This window comes from Muntiacus reevesi, chromosome 15 (genome assembly GCF_963930625.1).
Source record: "Muntiacus reevesi chromosome 15, mMunRee1.1, whole genome shotgun sequence".
In the NCBI taxonomy this organism is placed as follows: Eukaryota; Metazoa; Chordata; class Mammalia; order Artiodactyla; family Cervidae; genus Muntiacus; species Muntiacus reevesi.
In genome coordinates, this window is record NC_089263.1 from 53,824,963 (window position 1) to 53,839,256 (window position 14,294).

General features: G+C 45.9%; 1 protein-coding gene across 1 annotated transcript in view; it reads left to right on the forward strand.

Moving 5' to 3' along the window:
* Positions 1-8,641, forward strand: part of SLC24A4 (solute carrier family 24 member 4) — a 184,085-nt gene extending 175,444 nt beyond the window's left edge. The window contains exon 17 of the mRNA XM_065906763.1: positions 1,227-8,641. Within this exon, the coding sequence (XP_065762835.1) occupies positions 1,227-1,379 (153 nt within the window). The 3' untranslated portion in view covers positions 1,380-8,641. The remainder of the gene's footprint in view (positions 1-1,226) is intronic.
* The last annotated feature ends 5,653 nt before the right edge of the window (positions 8,642-14,294 follow it).

The window sequence follows — 14,294 nt, forward strand, 5'->3', positions numbered from 1 at the left end:
CAGCAATACCACTCCTGGGCATACACACCGAGGAAACTAGATCTGAAAGAGACACGTGTACCCCAATGTTCATCACAGCACTGTTTATAATAGCCAGGACATGGAAGCAACCTAGATGCCCATCAGCAGACGAATGGATAAGGAAGCTGTGGTACATATACACCATGTAATATTACTCAGCCATTAAAAAGAATTCATTTGAATCAGTTCTAATGAGATGGATGAAACTGGAACCTCAGCTTACTTTAGTCCATCCTTACAAGCACCTGATGGTTTTCTACTTTGCAGAAGAAATCAGGGCTCGGGAATTAAGTAACTTGTCCCAGGTCACAGGGATAGGAAATGGCTGTTTCCCATAATTGTTCCCATAACTGTCCCATTAGTGCTATTGCTTAAAAAGGAATCCCTTCTTCATGGACCCCACTTTTCTAAAACCTTTTAATGAGGACTAAGATCCACTCCCTTCGTGAAGTCTACAGAGATAGGAAAAGCTGGGATTTGAGCCCCTATTGGTCTGTCTCTAAGGACCCACAGCATTGGAGGTAACTATGATTCAACTCTTGGGGAGCCTTGATTCATGGATAAGAAAGAAAGTAGTTTCAGGATGGAGGGGACATGTGTACACCCGTGGCTGATTCATGTCGGTGTATGGCAAAAACCACCACGGTATCATAAAGTAATTAGCCTCCAGTTAAAATAAATTAATTAATTTTAAAAAAGAAAGATGGTAGTAAAAGGAGGTAGGCAAATATGAAACGAATGTAGAAAGAGAAAGCATTCCAACCCTGTCTCCCAAACACACACACGCAGTCCAAACTGAAGGTGTCTAGACAGTGGGCCAGTGGGAGCCTTGAAGGTTTTGCTAAAGAGGGTTGAGGATGCCAAGTTCTAAAGCAAAGGAAGGAGCCCGTGGCAGACCCCAGCTGTCACTAAAGAAGGCTTGGGAGGCCTGTGCATCCCCAGAAGGGGTGTGCCTGCCCGGGGAGGGCCAGTGCCCTGAGGACAGCTGCAGTGTGTGCCTGGAGCCAGCATCCTCTCATCAGACAAGTCTAAAGCCTACAAGGCTATTCTGATCAAACCAATGATACACCCGGCAGCACCCCTCTGTTCTTGTCCACATTTTGGAGGAAGTGCTGGGGTTCATCGTTCATGTGTGAATTTCCAGTAAAAGCGCCTTTTGTATTTCTCTGCTCCCCGAGCCCAACACTCTCCCTGTCCCCTTCCAGGTCCTCGGCATCCATTTGAACAAGTGGAAGCTGGACCGGAAGCTGGGAGTGTACGTGCTGGTCCTCTACGCCGTCTTCTTGTGCTTCTCCATAATGATAGAGTTCAACGTCTTTACCTTTGTCAACCTGCCAATGTGCCGAGAAGACGATTAAAACAGAGCCACTGCCCCCCGCCTGGGAGCTGTTCTGGACACTCCGGCGCTGGCGTCCTTTTTCCCTGCCCCTCCTCACCACGGATCTCTCCTGCATCGGCCGCCACCGTCCGTTCTTTCATCCATGGGAAGAAAGCGCCATTGTGGTCTTTGTCTGGTCACGGGCCAGGCTGCCAGGCGTCATCCTCCTCCTCGGAGTTCTGCCCCTACAAAAAGGCAAGATTCAGGGGCCGTTGTTGGAGCAGCTTCGCAGACCTCCGAGCCGCCGGCCATAGGGACGTGGCATGTATCTCCTCTCAGACGCTTGGATCAGGAGGACTTCTGTATGTGGGTTGTCTTTCTGTCGCACGGCAGCCTCGGAAATGAGGCGGTCGGTGAACTCAAGGTCTCCTGGGGCAAGTGCAAAATAGGAGCGTTGTTCTCAAGGGGCCCCTCTGGACCAGAGGGTGTGGGTTCCTTGAGCAGCATGTGTTCCTTAGAGCTTCTTAATCCTGCTGGAAGCACTCAAGGTTTGGAGAGAGCGAGGCTCAACCTGTTGGGAGTTTGGGGCCATGACAACAAACATTCCACCCCTTTTCCTGGACAAATTTGGAAGAACAGAAACAGTTGTTCACAGCGGAAGAGAAAAAACAAGTGCATACTCTTCTCACTTTCATTGATGCATTCAGAGAATGAGCAATGACACAGTCAAAATAAAATGTCAGCTATAGATCATCATACTTGAAAAATACCATCACATACCAAGGACCTTGATGGGGACCAAAAAGGTAATACTTATGGGAAACAGATCCTATGTGTATCATGTTGCGTTGACACTAAGACGTTTGGTTTGGAACATAGAGAGAGTAGAAGACTAACATCTAAATGGGTGCTAACTCAGAGACACAGTGGAGATAGTACTTTATAGCCATTCATTCCAGACCTCCTGTGGCATGGGACGCGCTGTCAGTTTCGGTTTTGTCATTTCTTTGTTAATGCCCTGCCCTCAACATCACCCTGTTCAAAGACCCAATTGTTTATATGCCCAACAAATTTCATAGCCTGCTGAACTGGAATGCGTGTGCCAGAAGTAATGGTTAATGACTAGAAGAGAGATTTCCTACAGAACCACCAATTGCTCTCTGGTGAGCTGGAGGCAAGTATGGAAACCGTAACTTGGAAATTTTTAGAGCTAAGGTTCTTGAATCTCATCATTTGCTATGCATGAAAGGCCAAAGATGGGAGGTTAATTCAAAAATAGATAGAAACATATTAAACAATTCTGACTGCTTCGTAGCTCTCAAATCTATATTAAAAAGATTTACGAACACAAACCATTTGTGGTTTCTGAAAAGAAAGCACAATTCATTTTATAGAGAGGTGTTCTTTTTTATTTTTTTAATGTTTCTATTGCAAAGAGTCTATCAGATTTGATGCACTTTTAATACTGGGCTATTTTGCACAGACGACTGTATGGGGAACGCCCCAATGATGGTATGAGGAAAGGAGGGTTTTAATGATTCACTGATAATTAGTCACGGGTGATGAGTGTAGATCCAATAGCTGATTCTTTCCTGAGACACAATGGTTGTAACCCACAGTGGAATCTGTGGCTGTGCTCTCTGTGGCCTCCTGAATTTCAGAAGGAGGGCATGTTTAAGCTTATGTTCCTTAAATTTCCTTAGCATGAGCCTCAGACATGACAACCCCATCACCAGGTTTCTATTCTGGATCCTCATCAGTGTTAGTAGCTACACCAAGTCAAGACTTCTCCTTTTGTTTCTCTTCTTAGATACTCAGTGGTCTTCCAGTTGAGGACAAGGGTCATTTTCCTGAGAAATTAGCTAAATGGGCAGCCAGGGAGCCCCAAGCTTCATCAGCATAAACGTTTAGACGCAGAGTGTTTCAGAGTTGTCGGAACCACTCTGTGCCCGAAGAGAATAGCCACCTGGTCTCCTTTGTCTTACAGCCTCATCTAGGTTTCAGAGCATATCTGTCTCCATTTTTGAATCTCAAAACTGCCCTGTGATATAAGTAGGGATTATTTTCCCCATTTAACAAGAAGTTCAGTCTTGGAGAGGTCAGGTGACTCTAGGTCAATGGCTAGTAAGTTGCAAACAGGAGCCGAGCCCCATGTCACCACCCGGCTCAGCCAGTCCAGTGTGTGGTCATCCTTGGTCGTGCAGGCGTGGGTGTGTCCTTTTTGTTGTCCTTGGGGTTGGCCCTTATTGTTTGAGTCAAAACTTCATCACATTTCTAACTGACATCTGGATGCTCTGTCTCCCATCCTAATATGTATCCCCATCCTATGTCCCTATTATTTTCTGATAAAGATCAAAAAATATTTTTAGCTAGGCCGCATGGGCCTGCTGAGAGCCCTGCTGGTGTTCCATCTTTGAATCCTTATGTAGCTTTCAGAGAACACACCCTCATCACCCACCTCTTCCTCACCAGAACCCATCTGAGATGATAACTATGCTGCAGTTCCAGTCCAAAAACTAATGTTTCTAGTATGTAGAACAGCCCTCCTGGCTAATCCTCTCATGACTTTAATGTGCCAATGTAACTTCCTTAAAGGATCTATGCATTTATTGTATCTAGGAAACTATATATACATGGTAGGTGAAGAAGTCTCTTTTGTAACTCATTATTTTTTCCATTTCAAGTTTAAAGAATTACTTGATTAATTAGGCCTTCATTTGAAAAATAATGCTTTCGTCACTGCACAGGGTTACTTCCTTTATTTTATTCCCAAAGCTAATTAGCACAGGGTAATTACTCTGCTATGAAAATAAGCAATCTGAAAAATAAACTTGGCTCTTTGAATTGGGGGCAGAAAAATGAACCCATTGTACTCAGATAGAAAACGTCTATAGAAGCAGGAACAGGAGGTTCCTGGCATCTCTGGTTTGGATTTGCCTTTGCCAGCCGAGCATAATCTAGGGGAAGGTGTGCGGTGTCCTGAGAGCCTGGCCCTGGAGGAGGGCTCTGGATCAGCTGCAGTGAGAGACTGATGTTAAAGGCAGATCAGAATGGCCTCATTCCCATCCTTCCTGTAACCCATGGTCTCCCGACCTCTGAATTCACCTTCCGTGTGCACCGACCTTGTGAGTTTTCCACTGCTCATTACCTGCTGCTCCTCCCCTCGCCCCACCTATTAGGGCTCATTCTTGCTTCTCCAGATGGCGCTTCGTGGTAAAGACCCAGCCTGCCAATGCAGAAGACATGAGACACCAGTTCAATCCCTGGGTCAGGAAGATCCCCTGGAGAAGGAAATGGCAACCCACTCCAGTATTCTTGCCTGGAGAATTCCCTATGGACAGAAGAGCCTGGCGGGCTACAGTCCATGGGCTTGCAAAGAGTCAGACACAACTGAAGTGACTGAGCACATTACTTTTCCTTGTCAATCTTTTGCTCTTACACACCCAAGCAGCTGACAAGAATAACCCTTCAGGAGCCAGATGGGCATGCCCATCCCTCCAGGGGGAGAGACCCCCTGCAGACCCCGACCAAAGACCCCCTCCTGGGTTTCCCAGGGTCTACATTCTAAGCGAAGAAACTACCCCACCTTTCCTTTTTAAAATTTTTTCTAAAGATTTTTTTGATGTGGACCATTTTTAAAGTCTTTATTTAGTTTGTTACAATATTGCTTCTATTTTATGTTTTGGATTTTTGACCAGGAAGTATGTTGGATCTTAGCTCCCCGAACAGGGATTGAACCTGCACCCCCTGCACTGGAAGGGCTTTGAAGTCCTAACCACTGGACCACCAGAGAAGTCCCCCTCTTCCTTTTTGGGGAGGATTTGCATGCCTTGTAGCATCATTGGGCACTCGGCCCTCAGGAAACACCGGTCTCCACACACAGGCTGGGAATCCAGGAAGAGTGTGGGCCTCCTGGCCTGATGCCCTCCTTTCCTCCTGGCATCTCCCCTCCCTGAGCTCTAGGGCCCCTCCCTGTCCTTAAGGTGGGGGCGGACAGAGGCAAGATGGACTGGGAGAGGGTCCATCCCCCACCTCCTTCCCCAAGTGTGAAATGCGCTAGCGGAGTCAAGGTCTGGAACAGGACAGAGAAGCAGAGACTCCTCGGCTCGGGCTGGCACTGCCCAGTGAGCTCGTGGCCCCCCATCCGCCCTGACACTGAGTGAGTCCTTAGGGGTTGGGCTTGGCCTGTCTCTCAGCCTCACCTTTCCTTCCCTGGTGGGAAAAGATGGTTGTGCAGCATACATGACAGGCTCTCAGCAAATGCTTGTTGCTTGAATAAACAAAGAACTTGCTGGTTAGGGTGAAAATCTTTGGGAAATTTGGGTGTTTTAAGGGCTTCCCTTGTGGCTCAGCTGGTAAAGAATCTGCCTGCAATGCGGGAAACCTGGGTCCCTCGGTTGGGAAGATCCCCTGGAGAAGGGAAAGGCTACCCACTCCAGTATTCTGGCCTGGAGAATTCCATGGACTATATAGTCCATGGGGTTACAAAGAGTCGGACACGACTGAGCAACTTTCAATTCACTTTCACTGTGTTTTATATGGGCTTCTCAGGTGGCGCTAGTGCTAAAGAACCCGCCTGCCAAATGCAGGAGACGTAAGAGACATGGGTTCGATCCCTGGATTAGGAAGATCCCCTGGAGCAGGGCGTGGCAACCCACTCCAGTATTCTTACCTGGAGAATCCCATGGCGGGCTGCAGCCCATATTACCGGGTCCCTCTAATGCCCTGTGAACATCATTTCTGTGTGAACCTTCCTCCCCTTGGGGCAGTTAGCAGATGCATTCAGCATCCCTGAGATGGGTCACGTCTCAGCAGCTTCGTCACCACATGGTGCTCATTCCAGACATTTTTGAAAATGCTCTCTGGGCAGCTCTTGAGTGGCAGGAAGAACGTCATCCCCCATTTATCCCTGGACCCAATATGCTGCCTCTCGCCCCTGCCCTCTATGTGGATTCACCCCAAGTGTCTGGGCACCCCTCCAGCTATGAGCCTTTCTCTCTGCAGCTGGTCACAGGAGCCCCTCAAGTGCAAAGATGCTCTCAGGACCTTCTGGAGGCATATAGAAGGGGCCTCTCCTGTACTGTGTCCGTCATGTGGGTGGTAGAACAAGAGCACCTTGGCACAGGCCCATCCTCCAAGGCCAAGGACGTGGGTGGGAGGAAGATTTTTGTGACCTGGCTCTTGTGGAGCCCCTTCGCCTTGCCGCAGAGAACCGTTCTCCCAAGGGCACATTCCATTTAGGTTGTTGCATTTGCTTCTTAAATAGAGAAAGCCAAATTGGGACACTAGTTTAGTATGCGGTTAATTCCAGACCTCATAGCTGATGGGTCAGTATCCAAAGTCACGTGCTGCCCGACCTCAAGGAAATGGTACCTGCATGAAATCGGGAGAAAAGGTATTTTCTCCCATCTCGCCACCCAGGAGGAGCTGTTTCTTCCATTACAACAGGGAAGCCAGCTAGGTTGTATTAGAGCTTTGATTATTCTATGGGGTTTTTAAAAAAATTCTAACTTTTCACTTGACCAATAGTTCCCAGGTTCCTTTGGTCTCTGCTAAATCCTCATGCGTTGCAGGGGGGCATGCTCGTGTCATCTTTTACCTGCACAAGCTTCCAGGCTTTCCATCACCTCTTATGGTGTTGGCATCCAGTTGTCAAGTGGTGTGTCCTCCACACACTTCATAACAGGGGCTGAGAACTTACCGTCTTCTAATCTAGGAAAACGTCTGCTGCCCGGACACCCTGGAACAGACCCAGGGTCATGGCAGGTGGCTCTGACAGTTAGAAACGCTCCCTGAACCCATGTGAAAGTCAAGCCCTTGCTGGTGTGGTGTTTCCACTGTTAGATTTATGGGTCTGGGACGGGCTGCTGCTTTATTCAAAGCCCTATGACACATGCAGGCCTATCCACACCTATTCCATCCATTGCCAGAATTCAGACAGTTGCTTTTTATGCAGCACGTTGGTTGGGGCTTACCCACAGTAGCAGCCAATAAAGCCTTTAATCCTGGAGAAAGTGTGTACCCTCCCCATCCCACCACTGAAAAATGTAGTTTTTTTTAACTATTGAAAGTATGCTCAGCTTTTGGTCTCTGGGTGTGTGGCTTGGTCTGGTCAACCTTTGTGCATAAAGCGGGGTCCCAGACAACAGAGCCCCACACCCCCACTCCAGAAAGTCCCAGACACCTGGGAGTATCCTGACGAACGTGAAGTCCCCTTTCAACAGGAGCGAGGCCTTTCTTCCCACCGAAAATGGCTGGGATGTGAGCCAGAAGCTCTGTTTTTCCAAATCAGATGTTCTGGTGGGTGTTTTCACTGGCCGCCAGGGCATCCCTGCTCTCACCTCCAGAGGTGCCCTTCTGAACCCACGGGACACTTCCTGGCACTTTCTCCACCTGCCTGGACCAGGAATATCTGGAGGCCCAGGGAGAGAACTGTGGCTAATCCTCTGTGGCCAAGTCTAAGGGAGCCTCCTCAGTAGCTGCTAGTCTGGGAGGCTGGGTGTCCAGTTCGGAGCACACGCTCCCTGGTTGGGTGCCTGCCCTCTGTGGGTGTCTCCTATCCAGCTGCTGCCAGCCCAGAGCAGTTGCTGGGTGTCTGAATACAAAGAGAGCCTTGATTACCTAGAGATGAAACAGGGCTGCCAGCCAGATGGGGCTGGGCTCATGCACAGATGCAGGAGCTGCCAGAGAATGGGCAGCGAAGGCCTGACCCAGCCCAGGGCCCCACAGGGCCACGGGATCTTCCTGGGGCTCAGGTGTTATCTAGCAAATAGCAGGTAGATAGAACCGGAGCTCTCATGCCCAGAAGGAACCCCCCTTAGAAGCAACCAAAACCCAAAACTTCTGAGGCTGTTACACGTCACCTGAGTAAGACACTTCTGGCATGCTGCCATCTTTGTTCATCATCTTTAATGGGCAAAGCAGGAGCCATGAGCTGAAAAGTTGTAAATAATAAATATATTTATCCCACTATTTATTTTTTCAATAACTGTGACCTCCTGCACTGTGAATGCTCTGTGATATGAGATTCTTAGTTTAATAAAATTGTCATTAAATTTGAATGAATTGCTACTATTGATTTCTAAACACTGGCATGAGTTTATTCTTATTGTGAAGACAAATCTAGAGTAAATACAAACTAAACCTTTATAAAACATCTAGCAGTCAGTATTGTAATGCAATCTATGAAAATCTGTACACTGTCAATAAAGTAAATGAACACAAGTTGTCTTTCCCTATAGAGAGCTTCCAGTCATGTTTTAATAGACACATACATATTTGTATTTTTGGAAAGAATTCTTTACACTGGAATAAAAGCCATTTATGGAAACCATTTCTATTTGCATATTAAGAAAAATAAACTTTGAAAAGGATGTGGGTTGGTGCTTTTTAATTATAATTGATAATAAAATGAAGCAGGAAACTCATAACTTACCTTGAAAAATGAAAGTGTTAGTCACTCAGTCATGTCAAACTTTTTACAACCCCATGACTATAGCCTACCAGGCTCTTCTGTCCATGGAATTCTCCAGGCAAGAATACTGGAGAGGGTAGCCATTCCTTTCTCCAGGGGATCTTCCCGACTCAGGGATTGACCCTGGGTCTCTTACATTGCAGACAGATTCTTTACCATCTGAGCCACCCAGGAGGTCCACTTAACTTACCTTAGCAAAGCACAAGTAAATCCAGAATGATCCAGCCTTCTCTTGTCTCATCAGTAATGCCAGCTTTATGGACAGGGCACCCATGGGTTCAGCCATACAGGGCCTCATACTCAGAAAGCCCCCAGGCTCGGTTGTCACCATCTTGAAGTCTTAAATGATTATTTTAAGGAGACCTCACATTTTCTTTTTTTAAAATTATAGTTGTTCAATATATGTTATAGATGTACAATATAATTCACAATTTTTAAAGGTTATACTCCATTTATATTTTTAAAATAATGTTTTAATTCCCTGATTGTACAATATGTCCTTGTAGCACATGTTTTCATTTTGCCCTGGGCCCTAAAAATTATGAATCTGGTCCTGCTCATTAAGAACAAGGTTATGCTATACATAACAGACAAGAGATTGGTATCCTTAGGCAAAGAACTCTTGCAAGCTAATAAGAAAATGGCAAAAACATTTCAATAGAAAAATGATAAAGAAAAAGCAATTCTCAAAAGAAGCAGCATAAATGGCTAATTAACAGAGGAAATTCAATCTCACTGACCACAGCAGAGAATACATATTAAATACAGTAAAATATGCAGGGCCATAGGTCTATAAGGCTTGAAGCAACAAAGTCGGGAGCCGGGTCTTCAATGTGCTTCCCTAGTGGCTCAGATGGTAAAGAGTCTGCCTGTAATGGGTCTTCAAACCTATGAATGCAAAACTGAATGTGACTGTGAGTATTTTTTAGAATGAGAAAAGGAATCACAACAAATTACATGTTTTTAAAAGAAAGTCTCACAAATGTAAAAAAGCCAGTAAAAATACAATAGCATTTTTATTAATCATCTAACACTCCTTGATAATATTTTTTCTACATTTTCTGGCTGTGTATTTTTCATCATCTCTTGACAGTGATTTTGTATTCCCATTTCCTATGAGGATAGAAATATAATTCAGTATTTATCCTGGCATGGTTGACTGAAAGGTTTATTTCCAGTTGGAATTAATAAAGTGGATAACTTCACACAGATTTACTTGCTAAAAATTTTTAGAAAAGAATGTTATGCCATCAGCTGTTGTGTCATGAGAAATTGCAATGGGGGGAGATGTTCTGGTTAATTCCTTCATTTGAAATGTTTCCTGAGTCCCAGCTGTCTCAGTGCCACCATAAACTTTAACATGCATGTGAATCACGTGAATGTCTTGTTAAAAAGCAGATTCTGATTCAGCAGGATCAGATGGGGCCAAAGATGCTATACTTCCAGCAAGTTCCCAGGTGTTGGCAGTGCTGCTCGTCCATGCAGAATAGTGAGAAGATGGATCAATACCAGGGCTTCCCAGGTAGTGTTAGTGGTAAAGAATCCACCTGCCAGTGCAAGAGATGCAGGTATGATCCTTGGGTCGGGAAGATCCCCTGGAGGTGGTAACTCATTCCAGTATTCTTGCCTAGAAAATCCCATGGACAGAGGAACCTAGAGGGCTACAGTCCACGGGGTCACAAAGAGTCAGACATGACTGAGCACAAACGGATTAGTCCCACTCAGAGTGTGAGCTGGACATCTGTGTAGCCTCTCAGACTGTTGTCCATCTGCCACAAGACACGTACAGAAGCTGAGAGTATAAACATTTATGGCAATATGATGAGTCATTTGTGTCTGAACATGTTTTTTTTTTTTTTGAACATGTTTTTTTCATTGCATTTTTCTAGCAACTTTTGTTGTACTCATGGAAACATCTCTACACATGAATTAAAAAATTTTAAATGTTTTTAAAAAGTCTTCCCCACAGGTTCTACTTCAGATGAGAAGTTATACTTCAGATGAGTGTTTAGATGGGTTTGACCCTTTTCTGTATAAAACTCAATCCACACGGTATGAAGTCCTTTGACTTGGTAATTCCAGTTCAATCAGCTCTGAGGATCCTGCAGCCTCAAGTTCTTAATTCTCAGTAGCTCATTGTCCCTCAGTCCATCTGGCGCTGCATGGCTTACAAAAACCAGTGGAATACAGGAGAGTAACAGAAAATATCTCCATTTCACAGATGTAGGAGATGAGGTTCAGAGAGTATGTGTGCTGTGTGCAGGGTCTCTCGTCCACTCACCTTGAGAGCCAGCCTGAAGAGTCAGGCCTGGGACTGCCCAGACCAGAGAAAGGAGAGAGTGGTTGGTGGAATCTTGGAGCTCATCTCCTAGTTGATTTCACAACTCAGGCTCTATCAGCTTGTTTTTGATGTTTTCTCAAACTTGCCCCAGGCACTTCCAAGTTCACCGCGGTGCTGGTGCAGGCAGTCCGATGGTCCCCTGGTGCGAGAAGCAGGCCTTCTCCTGGGCTTTTGTTTTGTCCATTCCCTGGTGACTCAGACGGTAAAGAATCTGCCTGCAATGTGGGAGATTCAGATTCAATCTCCAGGTGAGAAAGATCCCCTGGAGAAGGGAACCCGCTCCAGTATTCTTGCCTGGAGAATTCCATGAACAGAGGAACCTAGCAGGCTGCAGTCCATGGGGTCACAGAGAGTTAGACACGACTGAACAACTTGCACTTTTCACTTTGCTAGCTGGTGTCCTCCAGCCAGAGCCAAGGGCAGGAGTAGATTCTGACCCCTGCTCGTCCCCACCAGTGAGCTCTCTGCTGAGATTCAGCCTACACCCACTGCCTTTGAGGTCTCCCGTCCCACTCTCTGCCCTGAATGCGTCTTCAGACCATGCTACCCCGAAGCTCTGGTTCCTCTCAGTCACTCTGCAGGTTTTAACACTGCAGATTACGTCCTTTCTAATAAACAGACTCACTCTGGTTCTCCACTTCTTTATATCTCCCTCTCTTCTCCTGGCATCTCCTCCACCTGCTCTTTAAATGAAAGTGTTTACCTGCATTCCACCCTGGAGTGTTTCTTCTACTTGGTGGCTCTTAATCCTGGCTGACCACTGGAGTCATCCTGGGAGCTTTAAAACACAGGACTGTCCAATCAAGCTGGCCTGGGCATTAGGGTTTTAAAAGATCCTGTACTGTGCTTAGTCGCTCAGTCATGTCCAACTCTTTGTGACCTCATGGACTGCAGCCCGCCAGGCTCCTCTGTCCATAGGATTCTCCAGGGTTGTCATTCCCTTCTCCAGGGGATCTTCCCGACCCAGGGATCAAAATTCAGGTCTCCTGCATTGCATGCAGATTCTTTATCATCTGAGCCATCAGAGAAGCCCCTAATTTGCAGATAAAAATTACAGGTAATTGTAATGTGCAACCAAGATTCCATTGATCCAACTCAACCTTCTGAGACACAGCAATGATTAACAGCTTCACTGCTGTCCCTCAAGATAGATACTGCCAGCCACAAGTTTCTCTGTCCCTCCAGACCCCCTCACAGACACTTTTCACCCCCTGATGTACTTTTTAGCTTCCCAAGTCCCTCACAGTCAGTATGATCAAAAATAATCCAATTTTTAAAAACTTTATTTTTGACTGTGCTAGGTCTTCATGGTTGCACATGGGCTTTCTCTAGCTGCAGTTAGCCAGGGCTACTCTTCGTTATGGTGCACAGGCTTCTCACTGAGGTGGCTTTTCTTGTTACGGAGCACGGGCTCTAGGCACATGGGCTTCAGTAGTTGCAGCTCTTAGCCTCTAGACCACTGGCTCAGTAGCTGTGGTACACAGGCTTAGTTGCTCTGCAGCATGTAGGATCCATCACCACTGGACCACTAAGGAAGTCCAAAAATAATCCAGGTTTTTAAAGAGATAAATGTGCATAATTTTTTCATAATACCCCAAAACTTGAAATAGCTCAAATGTCCATCAGCAGGTGGATAGAGTAAAAGAGAATATTTAATAACTTACAGAGATGTTGATGTTATCAATAGGGGGAAAATCTTAAATATTGAACTCCAGGTAGTGATATCCTGGCTCAAGTGTTTAGGGGTGAAGAATACTGATGTCTGCAACTTACCAAGATACCTGGGTGGGTCATTGACAGATACGTGATATAGCGAGTTTGGTAGAGTTAGTGGTAGATTGTAGATGGTGGGTGTATGAATGTTCACAGTACAGGGTGTTTTTTTTCTATATGTTTAAAATCTTTCATAATAAAAAGTTGGGGAAAATCACCAAACTCTCCTCCCACCCCCAATCACCTTTTGCTCTTTCCCAATACCTCACCAGTCACCAGCAAAATGTCAACTCCTCCCACTGCCCCTAGTGCTATCTTCTTGTTTTCTCCCTTGCGGTCATTTTTGCAACTTCTCACTCCCTTTCCGTTCCAGCCTTCAGGGCCCCACTGGCACTGTTTATATGATCCAGGGCAGAGGCTCTGAGCTGGTCTCCCTGCCTCCACCCTCATTCCCTTCCCAGTCTAGCCTCCATTCAGCAACTAGAGGGATCTTCTAATGCAGAAATCTGATTCATCTGTCTTCTAGAACTTAGAAGCATTTTGTTGCTGTTCAGTCGCTAAGTCATGTCCAACTGTGTGTGACCCAATGGACTGCAGCACCCCAGGCTTCCCTGTCTTTCAAAATCTCCCAGAGTCTGCTCAAATTCAAGTCCATTGTATCGAAGATGCCGTCCAACCATCTGGTCTTCTGTCATCCTCTTCTCCTCCTGCCGTCAGTCTTTTCCAGCATCAGGGTCTTTTCCAATGAATCAGATCTTCTCATCAGTTCAGTTCAGTCACTCAGTCGTGTCTGACTCTTTGTGACCCCATGAATTGCAACCCACCAGGCTTCCCTGTCCATCACGAACTCACAGAGCTTACTCAAACTCATGTCCATCAAGTCGGTGATACCATCCAACCATCTCATCCTCTGTCGTCCCCTTCTCCTACAACCTTCAATCTTTCAGATTCAGGGTCTTTTCCAATGAGTCAGTTCTTCTCATCAGGTGGCCAAAGTATTGGAGCTTCAACTTCAGCATCAGTTCTTCCAATGAATATTCAGGGATGATTTCCTTTAGGATTGATTGGTTTGATCTCCTTTCAGTCCAAGGTACTCTCAAGAGTCTTCTCCAGCTCCATAATTCAAAAGCATCAATTCTTCAGTGCTCAGCCTTCTTTATGATTCAGCTCTCACATCTGTACATGACTACTGGAAAAACCATGGCTCCCAGTTACCTCGGACCTGCCATAACCTTAATATGTTATCTTCCCCTTTTTCCTGCATGACTCTGCCTAACCTCAGAGACTCTACTATTTCCTCTACTTGAAATGGTTTCCCCACCCCTTGTCCTGCAGAGGAAGGCCCACACTTCTTCTTTCAAGGCCTACCTAGGCCTCCAGGCCAGAATGAATCACTTGCTTCTGTTTGTTTTTTAATTTTTTTTAGA